General features: G+C 43.1%; 1 protein-coding gene across 1 annotated transcript in view; it reads right to left on the reverse strand.

Annotated features, from left to right (window-relative positions):
* Positions 1 to 13,947, reverse strand: part of UGDH (UDP-glucose 6-dehydrogenase) — a 29,871-nt gene extending 15,924 nt beyond the window's left edge. Inside the window, exons 1-2 of the mRNA XM_010384499.2 lie at positions 13,617 to 13,947; positions 7,678 to 7,846 (exon numbers count right to left, since the gene is read on the reverse strand). Of these exons, the coding sequence (XP_010382801.1) occupies positions 7,678 to 7,839 (162 nt within the window). The 5' untranslated portion in view covers positions 7,840 to 7,846; positions 13,617 to 13,947. The remainder of the gene's footprint in view (positions 1 to 7,677; positions 7,847 to 13,616) is intronic.
* Positions 13,948 to 14,260: the final 313 nt, after the last annotated feature.

Raw genomic sequence — 14,260 nt, forward strand, 5'->3', positions numbered from 1 at the left:
GGGACAGGGTCTCACTCTGTCACCCAGGCTGGAGTGCAGTGGTGCAATCTCAGCTCACTGCAGCCTCTGCCTCCTAGGCTCAAATGATCCTCCCATCTCAGCCTCCCAAGTAGCTGGGACCACAGGAGCCACCAGGCCTGGCTAATTTTTGTATCTTTTTTTGGTAGAGATGGGGTTTCGGGGTTTCACTGGGTCGTCCAGGCTGGTCTCAAATTCCTGGGCTCAAACAATCCTCCCATCTCAGCTTCCCAAAGTGCTGGGATTATAGGAGTGAGCCACCATGCCCAGCCTATTTTATTTTATTTTATTTTATTTTATTTTATTTTATTTTATTTTATTTTATTTTATTTTATTTTATTTTATTTTATTTTATGAGACAGTCTCTTTCTGTCACCCAGGCTAGAGTACAGTGGCATGATCTCGGCTCACTGCAACTTCCATCTCCTGGGTTCAAGCAATTCTCCTGCCTCAGCCTCCCAAGTAGCTGGGATTATAGGCATGCACTACCACACCAGGCTCATTTTGTACTTTTAGTAGAGATGGGGTTTCACCATGTTGGTCAGGATGGTCTTGAACTCCTGACCTCAGGTGATCCACCTGCCCTGGCCTCCCAAAGTTCTGGGATTACATGCATAAGCCACCACGCCTGGCCTATTTTACTTTTTGATACAGGGTTTAACTCTGTCCCCCAGGCTGGAGTGCAGTTGCATAACAGCTTACGCAGCCTTGACCTCCCAGGTTCAGGCAATCCTTCCTGCTCCTCCTCCTAAAGTGCTGGGATTATAGGAGTAAGTTACCATGCCCTGTCTCATAAGTATACTTTAGTAAATAAAGCAAAGTGGAAATTGCCATTAAACTTGCTACAATCAGAAGAGCAGCTCATTTAATGCTTTGTCATTGTTTACCATGTGCCTTACTCATAAGAGTTAACTATTAACTATGAGTATCAACACAATTTTCAGAAAATTCAAAGTCCTCTGTGATTGCAAGCAAATATATGATTTTGCATTGTCATTATGAATGCACATTTTTACTCCCAATAATTCAGGCCAATACAACTGGCTGTGAAAGTCAATTTACTCCATATATACTTAAATAAATACACATTTTTCTAAGTCCTATTGCAAGAAACCCTTTAATTTTTTAAAAATTCCCAGTTTAACAGGAGATATATTTATGTTAAGAATATGGAGGGGTATAAAACCACTTAACAAATATTCTTAATTCAAGCCTAAATCTGATTGGACCTGTCCTTTGGACCTAACTACCAATTTACATTAAATAAGTAATAAGTTGAAAAACTCCAAGGAACCCAACCAGCAAAATCTAGACTGAAAAATTTCTTTTTTTTGAGACAGAGTCTTGCTCTGTCACCCTGGCTGGAGCGCAGTGGTACCATCTCATCTCACTGTAATGTTCACCTCCCAGGTTCAAGTGATTCTCATGCTGCAACCTCCCAAGCAGCTGGGATTACAGGCGCACACCACCACACCTGGCTAAATTTTGTATTTTTAGTAGAGATGGGGTTTTTACATGTTGGCCAGGCTAGTCTCGAACTCCTGGCCTTAAGCGATCCACCCACCTCAGCCTCCGAAAGTGCTGGGATTACAGGCATGAGCCACTATGCCTGGCCTAGACTGTGATAATTTCTAGCCAATAAACAAACTGGTTTATTCAACCAATAGATATTGGTTGAAGCCCAACTATTGTGGGCTACGAGCCTGGGCAGCATGGCGAAACCCCATTTCTATGAAAAAAATTTTAAAAAATAGCTGGGCATGGTGGCGCGTGCCTGTAGTCCCAACTATTCGGGAGGCTGAGTTGGGAGGATCACTTGAGTCCAGCAGGCGGAGGTTGCAGTGAGCCAAGATCGAGCCACTGCACTCCAGCCTGGGCCACAGAGCAAGGCCCTGTCTCAAAGAAAACCAAAATTATCTTTTAGAGATACATGATAAAGTATTTATGGATGAAATTATAAGTAATCAGCATGGTGGTAGTTGGGAAGGGAGATTGGCCATGTAGATAACTGGTGAAACAAGATGATAGACATATAGAGATTCATTGTACTATTATCTTTAATTACATGCTTGAAATCTTCCATAATAAAAAGAAAAAAAAAAAAAAAAAAAAAAACAGACCTAAACCACTGAAGCTCACTCTTAGGGGAGAAACTTCAAACAATATCCATCCATAATATTATGGATGTTTAGAAAACTATGTCTATAGCAAAGTGAAAGCCCCTTCAGGGGCCATAGGTCTGGCATTACATATAGAGGCAACTCCCTTTTCTTCAATGGTTCCGAGGTCTCTTAACATAAGTAACTGGAGGATGTGAAAAATGTACATTTGAATTTCCATTAGTTTGATTAAAATAACGGGACAAGAAAAATACATGAACCACTGCAACCATGAATATGATGTCACCAATCACAGCAACAGGTTTCCTTGGTTATTTTGGCTAGATTCTAGAAAATGAGGGAAATGTTTTATAGAGTCGGGATTTGCAGAGAATAAAATTTAATTCAGTCCCGTGTATAATCTCCTAATATTTAAAGTTACTAAAATTAGAGCGATGCAGAATTCATATAAATGTAATAAAACTTCAAAATAAAGACTTACATAATTTTATTAAAATCAGTGGGATCTTTGTAGATCTCCAAAACTGATGCAGAAGCAGTTAATAATATAGGTTCTATCTGTTATTAGGTTCATTATGTAATTATCATAATTGGTATCTAGAATGTATATGGTACTTTTAATGGAAGAACTCAAATTCTTTCACAGGGTAAAATTATCCTCAGTAAAATGAAAATTTTACCCAGGAAAAAAAAAAAGCAAATTATCCATTTTGTTTTTTTTCTTTAAAGTAGTTATTAATTTTTTTTTTTTTTTTGAGATGGAGTCTCGCTCTGTTGCCAGGCTGGAGTGCAGTGGCGCAATCTCGGCTCACTGCAACCTCTGCCTCCTGCACTCAAGCGATTCTCCTGCTTCAGCCTCCCCAGTAGCTGGGATTACAGGCGCACACCACTACACCCATCTAATTTTTTTTTGTATTTTTTTTTTTTTTAAATACAGACGGGGTTTCACTATGTTGGCCAGGATGGTCTCCAACTTCTGACCTCAGGTGATCCACCTGCCTTGGCCTCCCAAAGTGCTGGGATTATAGGTGTGAGCCAACCACACCCAGCCTAAACTATTTTTTAATGAACAAAGTTTAAAAAGCAATATCTATTCAATAAATATGGTAACACAAAAGGATGTGTTTTAACTGTTAAATATTAACAGAATCTACTATTTTCTCAGTAATTCATGTAATGAGAGAAGAAAGAACATTAACAGTAAGTCAAAACCCACTGTATGCCCTCTCCTAGTCACTATTATTCCCAAATTACCATCATGCTGAATTCTATAATCATAGATTAGTTTGCCTATTTTTGAATCTTATGCAAATGGAATTATACAGTATGTACTCCTTTGTGTCTAGCAACACTACTTTTGTAAGATTTTAACCATATTCTTTTTTTTTTTTTGAGACGGAGTCTCGCCCTGTCGCCCGGGCTGGAGTGCAGTGGCCGGATCTCAGCTCACTGCAAGCTCCGCCTCCCGGGTTTATGCCATTCTCCTGCCTCAGCCTCCCGAGTAGCTGGGACTACAGGCGCCTGCCACCTCTCCCGGCTAGTTTTTTGTATTTTTTAGTAGAGACGGGGTTTCACAGTGTTAGCCAGGATGGGCTCCATCTCCTGACCTCGTGATCCGCCCGTCTCGGCCTCCCAAAGTGCTGGGATTACAGGCTTGAGCCACCGCACCCGGCCTATTTTAACCATATTCTTAAGTGCAGGAGTAGTTTCCTTGATTTTCAACATAGTACAGTATTTTGTTGCAGTATGATACCATAATTCATGTAGCCATTCTTTTTGTTTGTTTGTTTGTTTTTTAAGATGGAGTCTCACTCTGTTACCAAGGTTGGAGTGCAGTGGTGCAATCTCAGCTCACTGCAACCCCCGCCTCCCAGGTTCAAGTGATTCTCCTGCCTCAGCTTCCCGAGTAGCTAGGGCTACAGGCATGCGCTACTACACCTGGTTAATTTTTGTATTATTTTGGTAGAGACAGGATTTCACCATGTTGTCCAGGCTGGTTTAGAACCCCTGACTTCAGGTGATCTGCCCACCTCATCTTCCCAAAGTGCTGGGATTACACGCGTGAGCCACTGCACCCAGCCTCATGTATCCATTCTATTGCTGATTAATATTTAGGTTGTTACTTCTGTCCTTTATTGCACATATGTATGCATCTCTGTTGGATATACACTTGGAATTGCTGGGTCACAGACTAATAGTTTTTTTTTTTTTTTTTTTTTTTTTTTTTTTTTTTTTTTTGAGACGGAGTCTCGCTCTGTCGCCCAGGCTGGAGTGCAGTGGCCGGATCTCAGCTCACTGCAAGCTCCGCCTCCCGGGGTTACCGCCATTCTCCTGCCTCAGCCTCCCAGTAGCTGGGACTACAGGCGCCCGCCACCTCGCCCGGCTAGTTTTTTGTATTTTTTAGTAGAGACGGGGTTTCACAGTGTTAGCCAGGATGGTCTCGATCTCCTGACCTCGTGATCCGCCCGCCTCGGCCTCCCAAAGTGCTGGGATTACAGGCTTGAGCCACCGCGCCCGGCCTAGTTTTGTTTTTTTTTCGAGAGAGAGGGTCTCACTTTGTTGCCCAGGCTAGAGTGCAGTGGTGCCAACAGGGCTCACTGCAGCCTCAACCTCCTGGGCTCAAGTGATTCTCTTGCCTCAACTCCTCAAGTAGCTGGGACCACAGGCACATGTCACAATGCCCAGTTAATTTTGAAATATTTTGTAGAGACAAAGTTTCACTATATTGACTAGGATGGCGTCAGCCTCCAAAAGTGCTGGGATTACAGGTGTGAGCCACCACGGTTGGCCTCAAAAAAAAAAAAAAGAAAAGAAAAGGAACAGGGGTCTTGCAATGTTACCCAGGCTGGGCTTGAACTCCTGGGCTCAAGCAATCCTCTCACCCAGCCTTCCAAACTGTTGGGATTACAGGCATGAGCCACTGCACCTGGCCTATATTTTCAGCTTTAGTAGATACTGTCAAACGGTTCTGCCAAGTGACTGTACCAATTTATATTCTTACCAAGCAGAGCATAAAATTCTAACTGCTAAACACTTGGTATTGTCAGTAATCTTATTTTAACCATTCTGATGGGTATCATTATTCTTATTTATTTATTTACTTATTCGGAGACAGAGTTTCACTCTGTCACCTAGGCTGGAGTGCAGTGGTGCAATCTCAGCTCACTGCAACGTTTGCCTCCCAGATTCAAGCAATTCTCTCACCTCAGCCTCCTGAGGTGCTGGGCTTACAGGCATGCACCACCACACTTGGCTAATTTTTGTATTTTTGGTAGAGACAAGGTTTTGCCATGTTGGCCAGGTTGGTCTCGAACTCATGACCTCAAGTGATCTGCTCACCTCGGCTTCCCAAAGTGCAGGGATTACAGGTGTGAGCCACTGTGCTCAGCCGTATTTTTTTTTCTTTTTAATTTGGAGATGGGGGTCTCACTATGTTGCCCAGGCTGGACTTGAACCCCTAGGCTCAAGTGATCCTTCTCTCTCAGCCTCCTGAGCTGCCAGAACTAAAAGGCCATGCCACCATGCCTGGCTTATTTGTGAAGACTAGAATATACTGCTGGCCGAATTCATTACTGAATGTTTGGATATAAGTATGGCTTACGGGGTTTCAAATGACTTGCAACCCTGTTATCAATATCAGCATTACAGAACTCTCCATCAAGTTATCTTTCCAAAACATTTTTAAAAATTACCCTAAATCGAATATAGTAATATATATATATATGCTTTTTTGAGACGAAGTTTTGCTCTGTAGCCCAGGTTGGAGTGTAGTGGCATGATCTCGGCTCACCACAACCTCCGCCTCCCAGGAATAAGCGATTCTCCTGCCTCAGCCTCCCAAGTAGCTGGGATTACAGATGCACGCCACTGCACCCAGCTAATTTTTTTGTATTTTTAGTAGAGACGGGCTTTCATCATGTTGGCCAGGCTGGTCTTAAACTCCTGACCTCAGGTAATCCGCCCGCCTTGGTCTCCCAAAGTGGTAGAATTACACATGTGAGCCACTGCGCCGTCAATATTTCAATCCTAAATCTGATTCAGATATAATAAGTAAATCTGTGTTTTTGAGTGACTACTACTCTATGGGTTCTTTTTCATAGATTCCCATATCTTCTATTCCTATAGATAGCAGGCAGACCTATCTTAGAGATAAAACTGGATTGAGACTTTCCTTCTAAAAGTCTAAGGCAACTAAAGTCTATGGTTGATAACAGTCATAAATAAATAAGCTTTGGCTGGGTGCGGTGGCTCACACCTGTAATCCCAGCACTTTGGGAGGCCGAGGAGGGGCGATCACCTGAGGTCAGGAATTTGAGATCACACTGGCCAACATGGCGAAACCTCATCTCTACTAAAAATACAAAAATTAGCTGGGCGTGGTGGTGGGCACCTGTAATTCCAGCTACTAAGGAGGTTGAAGCAAGAGAATCGCTTGAACCTGGAAGGCAGGTGTTGCAGTGAGCCAAGATCGGGCCACTGCACTCCAGCCTGGGCAACAAGAGCGAAACTCCGTCTCAAAAAACAAACGAAAAATAACCAAGCTTTTGTTGGGGAAAAAAACAAACATATTAATATTAGCTAGAAAATGCTACCATCAAATTTTCAAATGCTTTCCTGTTGAGTTTCAAAAGCATAATATGATGAACTCTTTTTACAGTGAAACACCAAAAATAAAAAAAAAGGAAACCAGATAGCTCAGTAAAATAGTTAGAAGCATATTTTTCTAAATTCTCTAAATTCACAAAAATTTTGAAATTCCAGTTAAAAAGATTTGTGGCACCAAACTCTAAATATGAAAGATGCCATTTATCCATCTAAGGTTTATGTGATGTTAGTATAATAATCCAAAAATATATTAAACTTATATTAATATTCTAAAAGTTTTATTTATTTTATTTTTACAGGATACCACTTTTTAACTTTATTATAATATGGTAATGATACTAACAGACAAGATTGGAAAATAGGGAAGAAGGCCAGGTGCAGTGGCTCACACCTGTAATCCCAGCACTTCGGGAGGCTGAGGCGGGTGGATCACCTGAGTTCAGGAGTTCAAGACCAGCCCAGCCAACATGGTGAAACCCCATCTCTACTAAAAATACAAAAATTAGCTGGGTGTGGTGGTGGGCTCCTGTAATCCCAGCTACTCAGGAGGCTGAGGCAGGAGAATTGCTTGAACCTGTGAGGTGGGTGTTGCTGTGAGCTGAGATTGCATCATTGCACTCCAGCCTGGGTGCCAGAGCGAGACTCTGTCTCAAAAAAAAAAAAAAAAAATGAAAACAGGGAAGAGAAAAAATTGGCCATAATCTCACTGCACTAATACAACCATTTTGATAGACTTCTTTGTGGTCATTTTTCCTACCCACATTACCCAGAGTAATGTGTTTTAATGTCCATATGTTTTGTATCCAGATTTTTTTCATTTAATTTCTTATCAGTTGCAGTTATAGATTTTATATTAATAGTGCATATAAATTATTTAATAAAGACAGTAAAAAAACAAAGAGCATAAAAACAGAGAGTTGTTTAATAAGCTTACCTCATAAATAGGAAGTGTAGGAGAATTCCATGCATTGATTCTTGATTCATTGACATCAACAACCGTTACCCTGATTTCAGGACACATATGAGCAATGACACTACAGGTGGGTCCTCCAACATAGCCTGCACCGATGCAACAGATCTTCTTAATTTCAAACATGATTGTACTAGAAGGAAAAAAGTAAGACTGTTCTAGTATTGAAAACAGAAAATTTAAAGAAATCATATTGTACATTCATCACTTGATAAAAACTGTCAAGGTGACAGATATCTGGAAAGATTTCCTAGATTCACTCTGAGGAATTAAGAAAATAGTGATTTAAAAAATAACATTCCAATTGGATGACCTAGCCTGTTCTCAGTTGCACTAGCATGAAACATATGGAAATAATTACAGTAACTGATATTACTGAAAGGGAGCCACAAAGATTATAATGACCCAATATTTAGAAAGTAAAGAATCAAAGCAAAACATTCCTTAGGGCTATAATACACTAGGACAACCTTGATTGCTGACAGAAAGTTCCAGGATGAACATAATTGTACAATTCTTGCTTAAATAAATGCTAGTGTACAAAGATGTGTTTATAACAGGTTTAGATTACGATGATATAGAATAAGATTAGTTCCATAGTCCAGAATTGGCCTCTGAGATTATATGCCCTACACACTACTTTGGCTTTCAAAGTTTACTTTTAGGTACTAGGCAATAATCTTGTTTTTTTTTTTTTTTTTTTTTTTTTTTTTTTTTTTTTGAGACGGAGTCTCGCTCTGTCACCCAAGCTGGAGTGCACTGGCCAGATCTTAGCTCACTGCAAGCTCCGCCTCCCAGGTTCACACCATTCTCCTGCCTCAGCCTCCCGAGTAGCTGGGACTACAGGCGCCCGCCACCTCGCCCGGCTAGTTTTTTGTATTTTTTTTTAGTAGAGACGGGGTTTCACCGTGTTAGCCAGGATGGTCTCGATCTCCTGACCTTGTGATCCGCCCGCCTCGGCCTCCCAAAGTGCTGGGATTATAGGCTTGAGCCACCGCGCCCGGCCTGGCAATAATCTTAAACTCCATTTCAACTTTAATCAGAAACCATAAGGTGGTTAAAGAAAATGTAATTTCTATAATTACCAAAGCTGTTACGCAGATTTTTTTTCTTTCCAGTGCCAGCAGAAAAATGGGTTACACAGATTTTGATAGATTTTCAAAAGCATTAGGTGAACTGATTCACACTAATCAACATAGCAAGGAACTGATTTATACATAACTATGCTCATTTATCTGTTATAAGGAGAACTGTCAAACTGATCAAATTCTTAGAAGCAAAGAATGGTTTTGCTTTGCCAAGACCTCAGACATCATCTAATCTAATCCATTCAGATTCCAAAGAAAAGGAAAATGGTAATCACAGAGTTTAAGAATTTTTTAGTATATTCCTGTATGGATCAGAGAATGCACTCTGGAAGGCTGGCCTAATCTGAATGCCTGGCAAGAAGAATATCCCTATTATGAAAAAAGACAAATCATATAATTAAGATTATCCAATTCCTTTTGGTTTGAATCTGTATTAAACAATATTCTAAATTTTCATTTGGTTCTCTGGATAGATTTCCCTACTAGAAGAAAACAAGCTGACTAATCCATGTAAGTATCCTGGACTGTTTGTAGCTTGTGTTAATAAACCACTAATCTGGCTTATACATTGATCTTTAGTGGTACAGATATCAACTCATGGAGTCTAATCCCTCATGACTTTTTTTTTTTTTTTTTTTTTTTTTTAATGAGACAGAGTCTTACTCTGTAGCCAGGCTAGAGTACAATGATGTGATCTCGGCTCACTGCAACCTCCGTCTCCTGGGTTCAAGCGATTCTCCTGCCTCAGCCTACTGAGTAGCTGGGACTACAGGCACACGCTACCACGCCCAGCTAATTTTTGTATTTTTTGTAGAGATGGGGTTTCACCATGTCAGTCAGGATGGTCTCGATTTCTTGACCTCCTGATCTGCCCGCCTCAGCCTCCAAAAGTACTGGAATTACAGGCATGAGCCACCCTGGTATTAATTTTTTTTGAGACAGAATCTCACTTTGTCACACAGGTTGGAGTGCAGTGGCATCATCTCGGCTTATTACAACCTCCACCTCCTGGGTTTAAGTGATTCTCGTACCTCAGCCCGCCAAGTAGCTGGGACTACAGGTGCACGCCACCACACCAGGTTAATTTTTGTATTTTTAGTAGAGAAGCGCTTTGCCATGTAGCCCAGGCTGGTCTGGAACTCCTGCCTAAGCAATCTGCCTGCCTCAGCCTCACAAAGTGTTACCATGACAGGCACGAGCCACTGTGCCAGGCCCCTCATGACTTTTAAAAAACGATTAAAAGAAATAGAATTTTGGTAAAACAGTAAAAATGGACAGAATTTTGAATCGTATGAGTCAATTAAATAAAGCAGTATTCTTAGCCATATGAAACAAATTTTTAAAAATTATTTATTCTGGCCGGGCATGGTGGCTCATGCCTGTAATCCCAGCACTTTGGGAGGCCGAGGAGGGTGGATCACCTGAGGTCGGGGGTTCAAGAGCAGGATGATCAACATGGCAAAACCCCGTCTCCACTAAAAATACAAAATTAGCGGGGCATGGTGGCACCTGCCTGTAATGCCAGCTACTTGGGAGGTTGAGGCAGGACAATCGCTTGAACCCAGGAGGCAGAGGTTGCAGTAAGCTGAGATCGTGCCATGTTGCACTCCAGCCTGGGCAACAAGCATGAAACTCCATCTCCAAAAAAAAAAAAGAATTATTTATTCTGAGTAGGTAATGTTCATATGGTTCAAAATTAAATCTGTTGTAACAAGGTATACATGAGAAGTTTCACTCCAACCCCTTCCTTATCTACTTTGCTATCCCCTACTTTGCTTCCACACAAGCAACCCGTTTTCTTGTACATCCTCCCAGCTACAAGTACATATACATATATTCTAATAATTTTGTCTTTCTAAATGCAATAGAATACCATACATACTATTAACACCTGGTTTTTTTCACTTAATTAAACCCAGTATATCTAGAATACCTAAAAAGTAGAATCTCAAAGTAATGTTGGACCAGAGGATCTTTTAGGGTTACCATTTAATCTCCTAGCCCAAAAGTTATTAGGGCAGCCTTTACCCTTAATCTCAACCAGGACAGGTTCTGCTCACACATTTATTAAATGAAAATCAGTGTCTACTCGTTCTAGTTCCTGGACTTAAGGAGTTCAAAGTTTAATAAGGCACAGCCAGACTAACAGTGATTTGCTGCTGCTCCCTGCTGTATCCTTGACTCCTAGAATAGCAGCCTCTCAATGAATATTAATTGAATGAATGAGTAACTCTCCACACAGGCCTCTCTTTTTGAGATGAAGACTTCTGTGTAAACAGCTTTAGTTCAGATTGCCAATCACAGTATTTTTGCAGTGATTGACCAGAATACCATCAGATTTTTTTTTTTTTTTTTTTTTTTTTTTTTTTTTTTTTTTTTTTTTTGACACAAGGTCTCACTCTGTTGCCCAGGCTGGAGTGCAATGGCACAAACTGGGCTCACTGCAGCCTCTGCCTCCCAGGTTCAATCGATTCTCCCACCTAGCCTCCCAAGTAACTGGGACTACAGGTGTCCGCCACTATGCCCAGCTAATTTTTGTATTTTTTGGTAGAGACGGGGTTTCACCATGTTGGCCAGGCTGGTCTCAAGCTCCTGACCTCAGCTGATCCACCTGCCTCAGCCTCCCAAAGTGCTGGGATTACAGGCGCAAGCCATCGCACCTGGCCAAGTTCTTTTCCTGAGTTACCTAAAGAACTTCAGCATGTTTCCCCGGAGTTACTTCTTATCTGCCTTGATTGTGAGACCACATTTCAACTTGCTTTACATACATCAGCTGGGGTAGACTACTAATGGCCGGTGAACCTGTATCATAGAACTGGATGTGTTTTACACAAGCTTTATTTGGGGTATTCTCGCCTTGCTATTTCCCATGAAATAAGGCTTATAGATGACAACAGGAAAATCAATGAAGAGGTTGATGTATGATCTGTGCAAGTCCAAATAAATGGTCACTTGGAAGTTTCAATAAAATCTTCAATAAGCTTTAACATGGAGTTTGACATAGTGTTAGTGACACATCTCGCATGACACAGATGTCTTCCAATTCCATTTTCTCTTTTTTTTTGAGACGGAGTCTCACTCTGTCACAAGGCTGGAGTGCAGTGGCACCGTGTTGGCTCACTGCAACCTCCGTCTCTTGGGTTCAAGCAATTCTCCTGCCTCAGTCTCCTGAGTAGCTGGGATTACAGCCACCCATCACCATGCCTGGCTAGTTTTTATATTTTTAGTAGAAATGGGGTTTCACCATATTGGCCAGGCTGGTCTCGAACTCCTGATCTCAGGTGATCCACCCACTCAGCCTCCCAAAGTGCTGGGATTACAGGTGTAAGCCACCGTGCCCAGCCCCATTTTCTATTTCTACTTCTATATACCCTCTGGCACTCTTATTCTGTTGTCAGAGACGTGGGAATGTCTCCTTATTAAATGGGTTATTTTGAAATGAGTTTTTACCTCTGTATTTTGGGAGAGCCACAACAAACCAAACCATTCCAAAACTACTCTTCATGTAAAATTTCATAAATTCAAATAAACATTCCAACCCAGAAGGGTTCACTAACAAATAACAAATGCCCTACTACAATCTAAACAGAAAATAATCCTTCTAGCCCCAGCTCTCTACAGCATACTTTGCATAGGGTACCCAGGAGCTAACGATAGGCATTATAGTTGGATACATCAGCTTCACACATTTTAATCATTTCTAGAAATTAAACAGTAAAAGATGCCTGAATAGAGAAAAATATTTAATCAGTAAGAAAGCCGGTATTAATTTTATGTCTAAGGGTTATCATGTAAAGCTGTGGAAGTAAACAAGAAGGAAGATGGATTATGCTTATCCAGTTAATAGATTTTGTTAGAAAAAGGAGTACAGCAATGGGAGAAGAAATGAGATCTTTTCAACCAGGGTTGTCTACCCCTTACCTTAAACTGGATCCTGGCCACTAACAAGCACATCTCAGAGCAGACAGTCAGCTCTTTGATTTCCAGAATCCCCCTGAAGAAAGACTACTATTCTCCATTTCTTAGGGGATTTGAAGAAAATCAAAGGCTCACTGTGTCTTTGAGGACTGTCATAGACAGCTACCGCTCTGTATGCCCATGAATAGATCCCTACTAGCGACCTCCTCTTTTCTCCATACTAGAATTCATAACCCTACTAAGTTATCTTCCTGTATATTTATAGGACGTATAATTTTTCAAGATCTCACACAAACATGGTCTCCCGAGGCACCCAGGAAAGGCCTTCCCCGACATCAAACAGAGCAATTCTATGGTGTGGGGGTCCAACAATGGATTCCAGGACATCCCAGATAGATATCACGATAGTCTCAGGATTTTGCTCTCGAGAGGGCTTTCTGGCTTCGTTTCTATTTGGTTTCTTAAGAGAGGCGGCATGAGAAAAGCTGGAGCCCCTCAGGTGAGCAGACTCTTAAACACAAACAAAGGCTACGACTCTGCGGCCAAAATGTGGTCCCCAACGAGAGAACCGCTTCCTGTGGTGGGGGTTCGGCTTTGGAGGCGGCAGGGAAATCTCATCCAAGTCAGGAAAGTGGGTAAAAGCAGAAAGAGAAGGGGCTGGAAGACTCACGAGTCTTGAATAAGAAGCCCAGGCTACCCCATCCCCAGGACAGCAGTTCCAAAATGCGGTTCCCGCCCTAAAGCCCGAAGAGACGAAGGTCGTGAGTCGGGAAGCCCTGGACCCAGCGCAGCGAGCAACCGGGAGCAGCGCACACCCCAGCCCCCCTCCCTCCACATCCCGCCCAGATCTGGATCATCCCGCACGGGCGGCGGGGCCAGCCTGGGAGCGGCGCTTACCCACTTCCCAGCAGCAAGCACAGGGACCGCTCTTATCCCGATCGTTCGGACAGCACCTTCCTACGGGCCGCGCTGCCGCAGCTTCTCCACCCGCGCCCAGCTCCGTCTGAGCTCCCTCTCGGCGCACGCCCCTCCCTCAGGCTGCCACGCGCTACACCCCTGAGTCCCGGGCCTCAGCCCGTATTTAAAGGCTTCTGCCTGAGAAGGCGGAGGCTTCATTCCCCCGCAGCCAGGCCCTCCTGGACTCTGCCCTCAGCCGCTTCCTAGCTCCCCCTCCCGCTACACAAGGCCCAGGGCCGGGTCCCTATTTCCCTCAGGGCCCAGGGGCGGGGAGACGGGGGCTGGTCCTGGCGGGGAGGGCCTGCCCCGCCCCTGACCGAGCTAGGCAAATCCGCTTGGGCCAGCTCAGCCGCTCCGCCCCTACCGCGAGCGGCGCTGGGCGGGACTGTGTGCGTGGCGCGTCCGCTGGACCAGGGGAGTAGGGCAACCGAAGGTGTAGGCCCTTTGCTCGCCTACCCCGCGGTTGTGGGTAGCGGAGGGGTCAAGACTTGTTGTCTAGCAGCCGTCTCCCCGCCGCCCTGTCCTGGCCGAAGCAAAGGCCGCGTGCGGTCCGCGTCTGCCAGGCTTCAGGGCTGCGCGGGTAC

The sequence above is a fragment of the Rhinopithecus roxellana genome, chromosome 2 (genome assembly GCF_007565055.1).
Source record: "Rhinopithecus roxellana isolate Shanxi Qingling chromosome 2, ASM756505v1, whole genome shotgun sequence".
Classification (NCBI taxonomy): Eukaryota; Metazoa; Chordata; class Mammalia; order Primates; family Cercopithecidae; genus Rhinopithecus; species Rhinopithecus roxellana.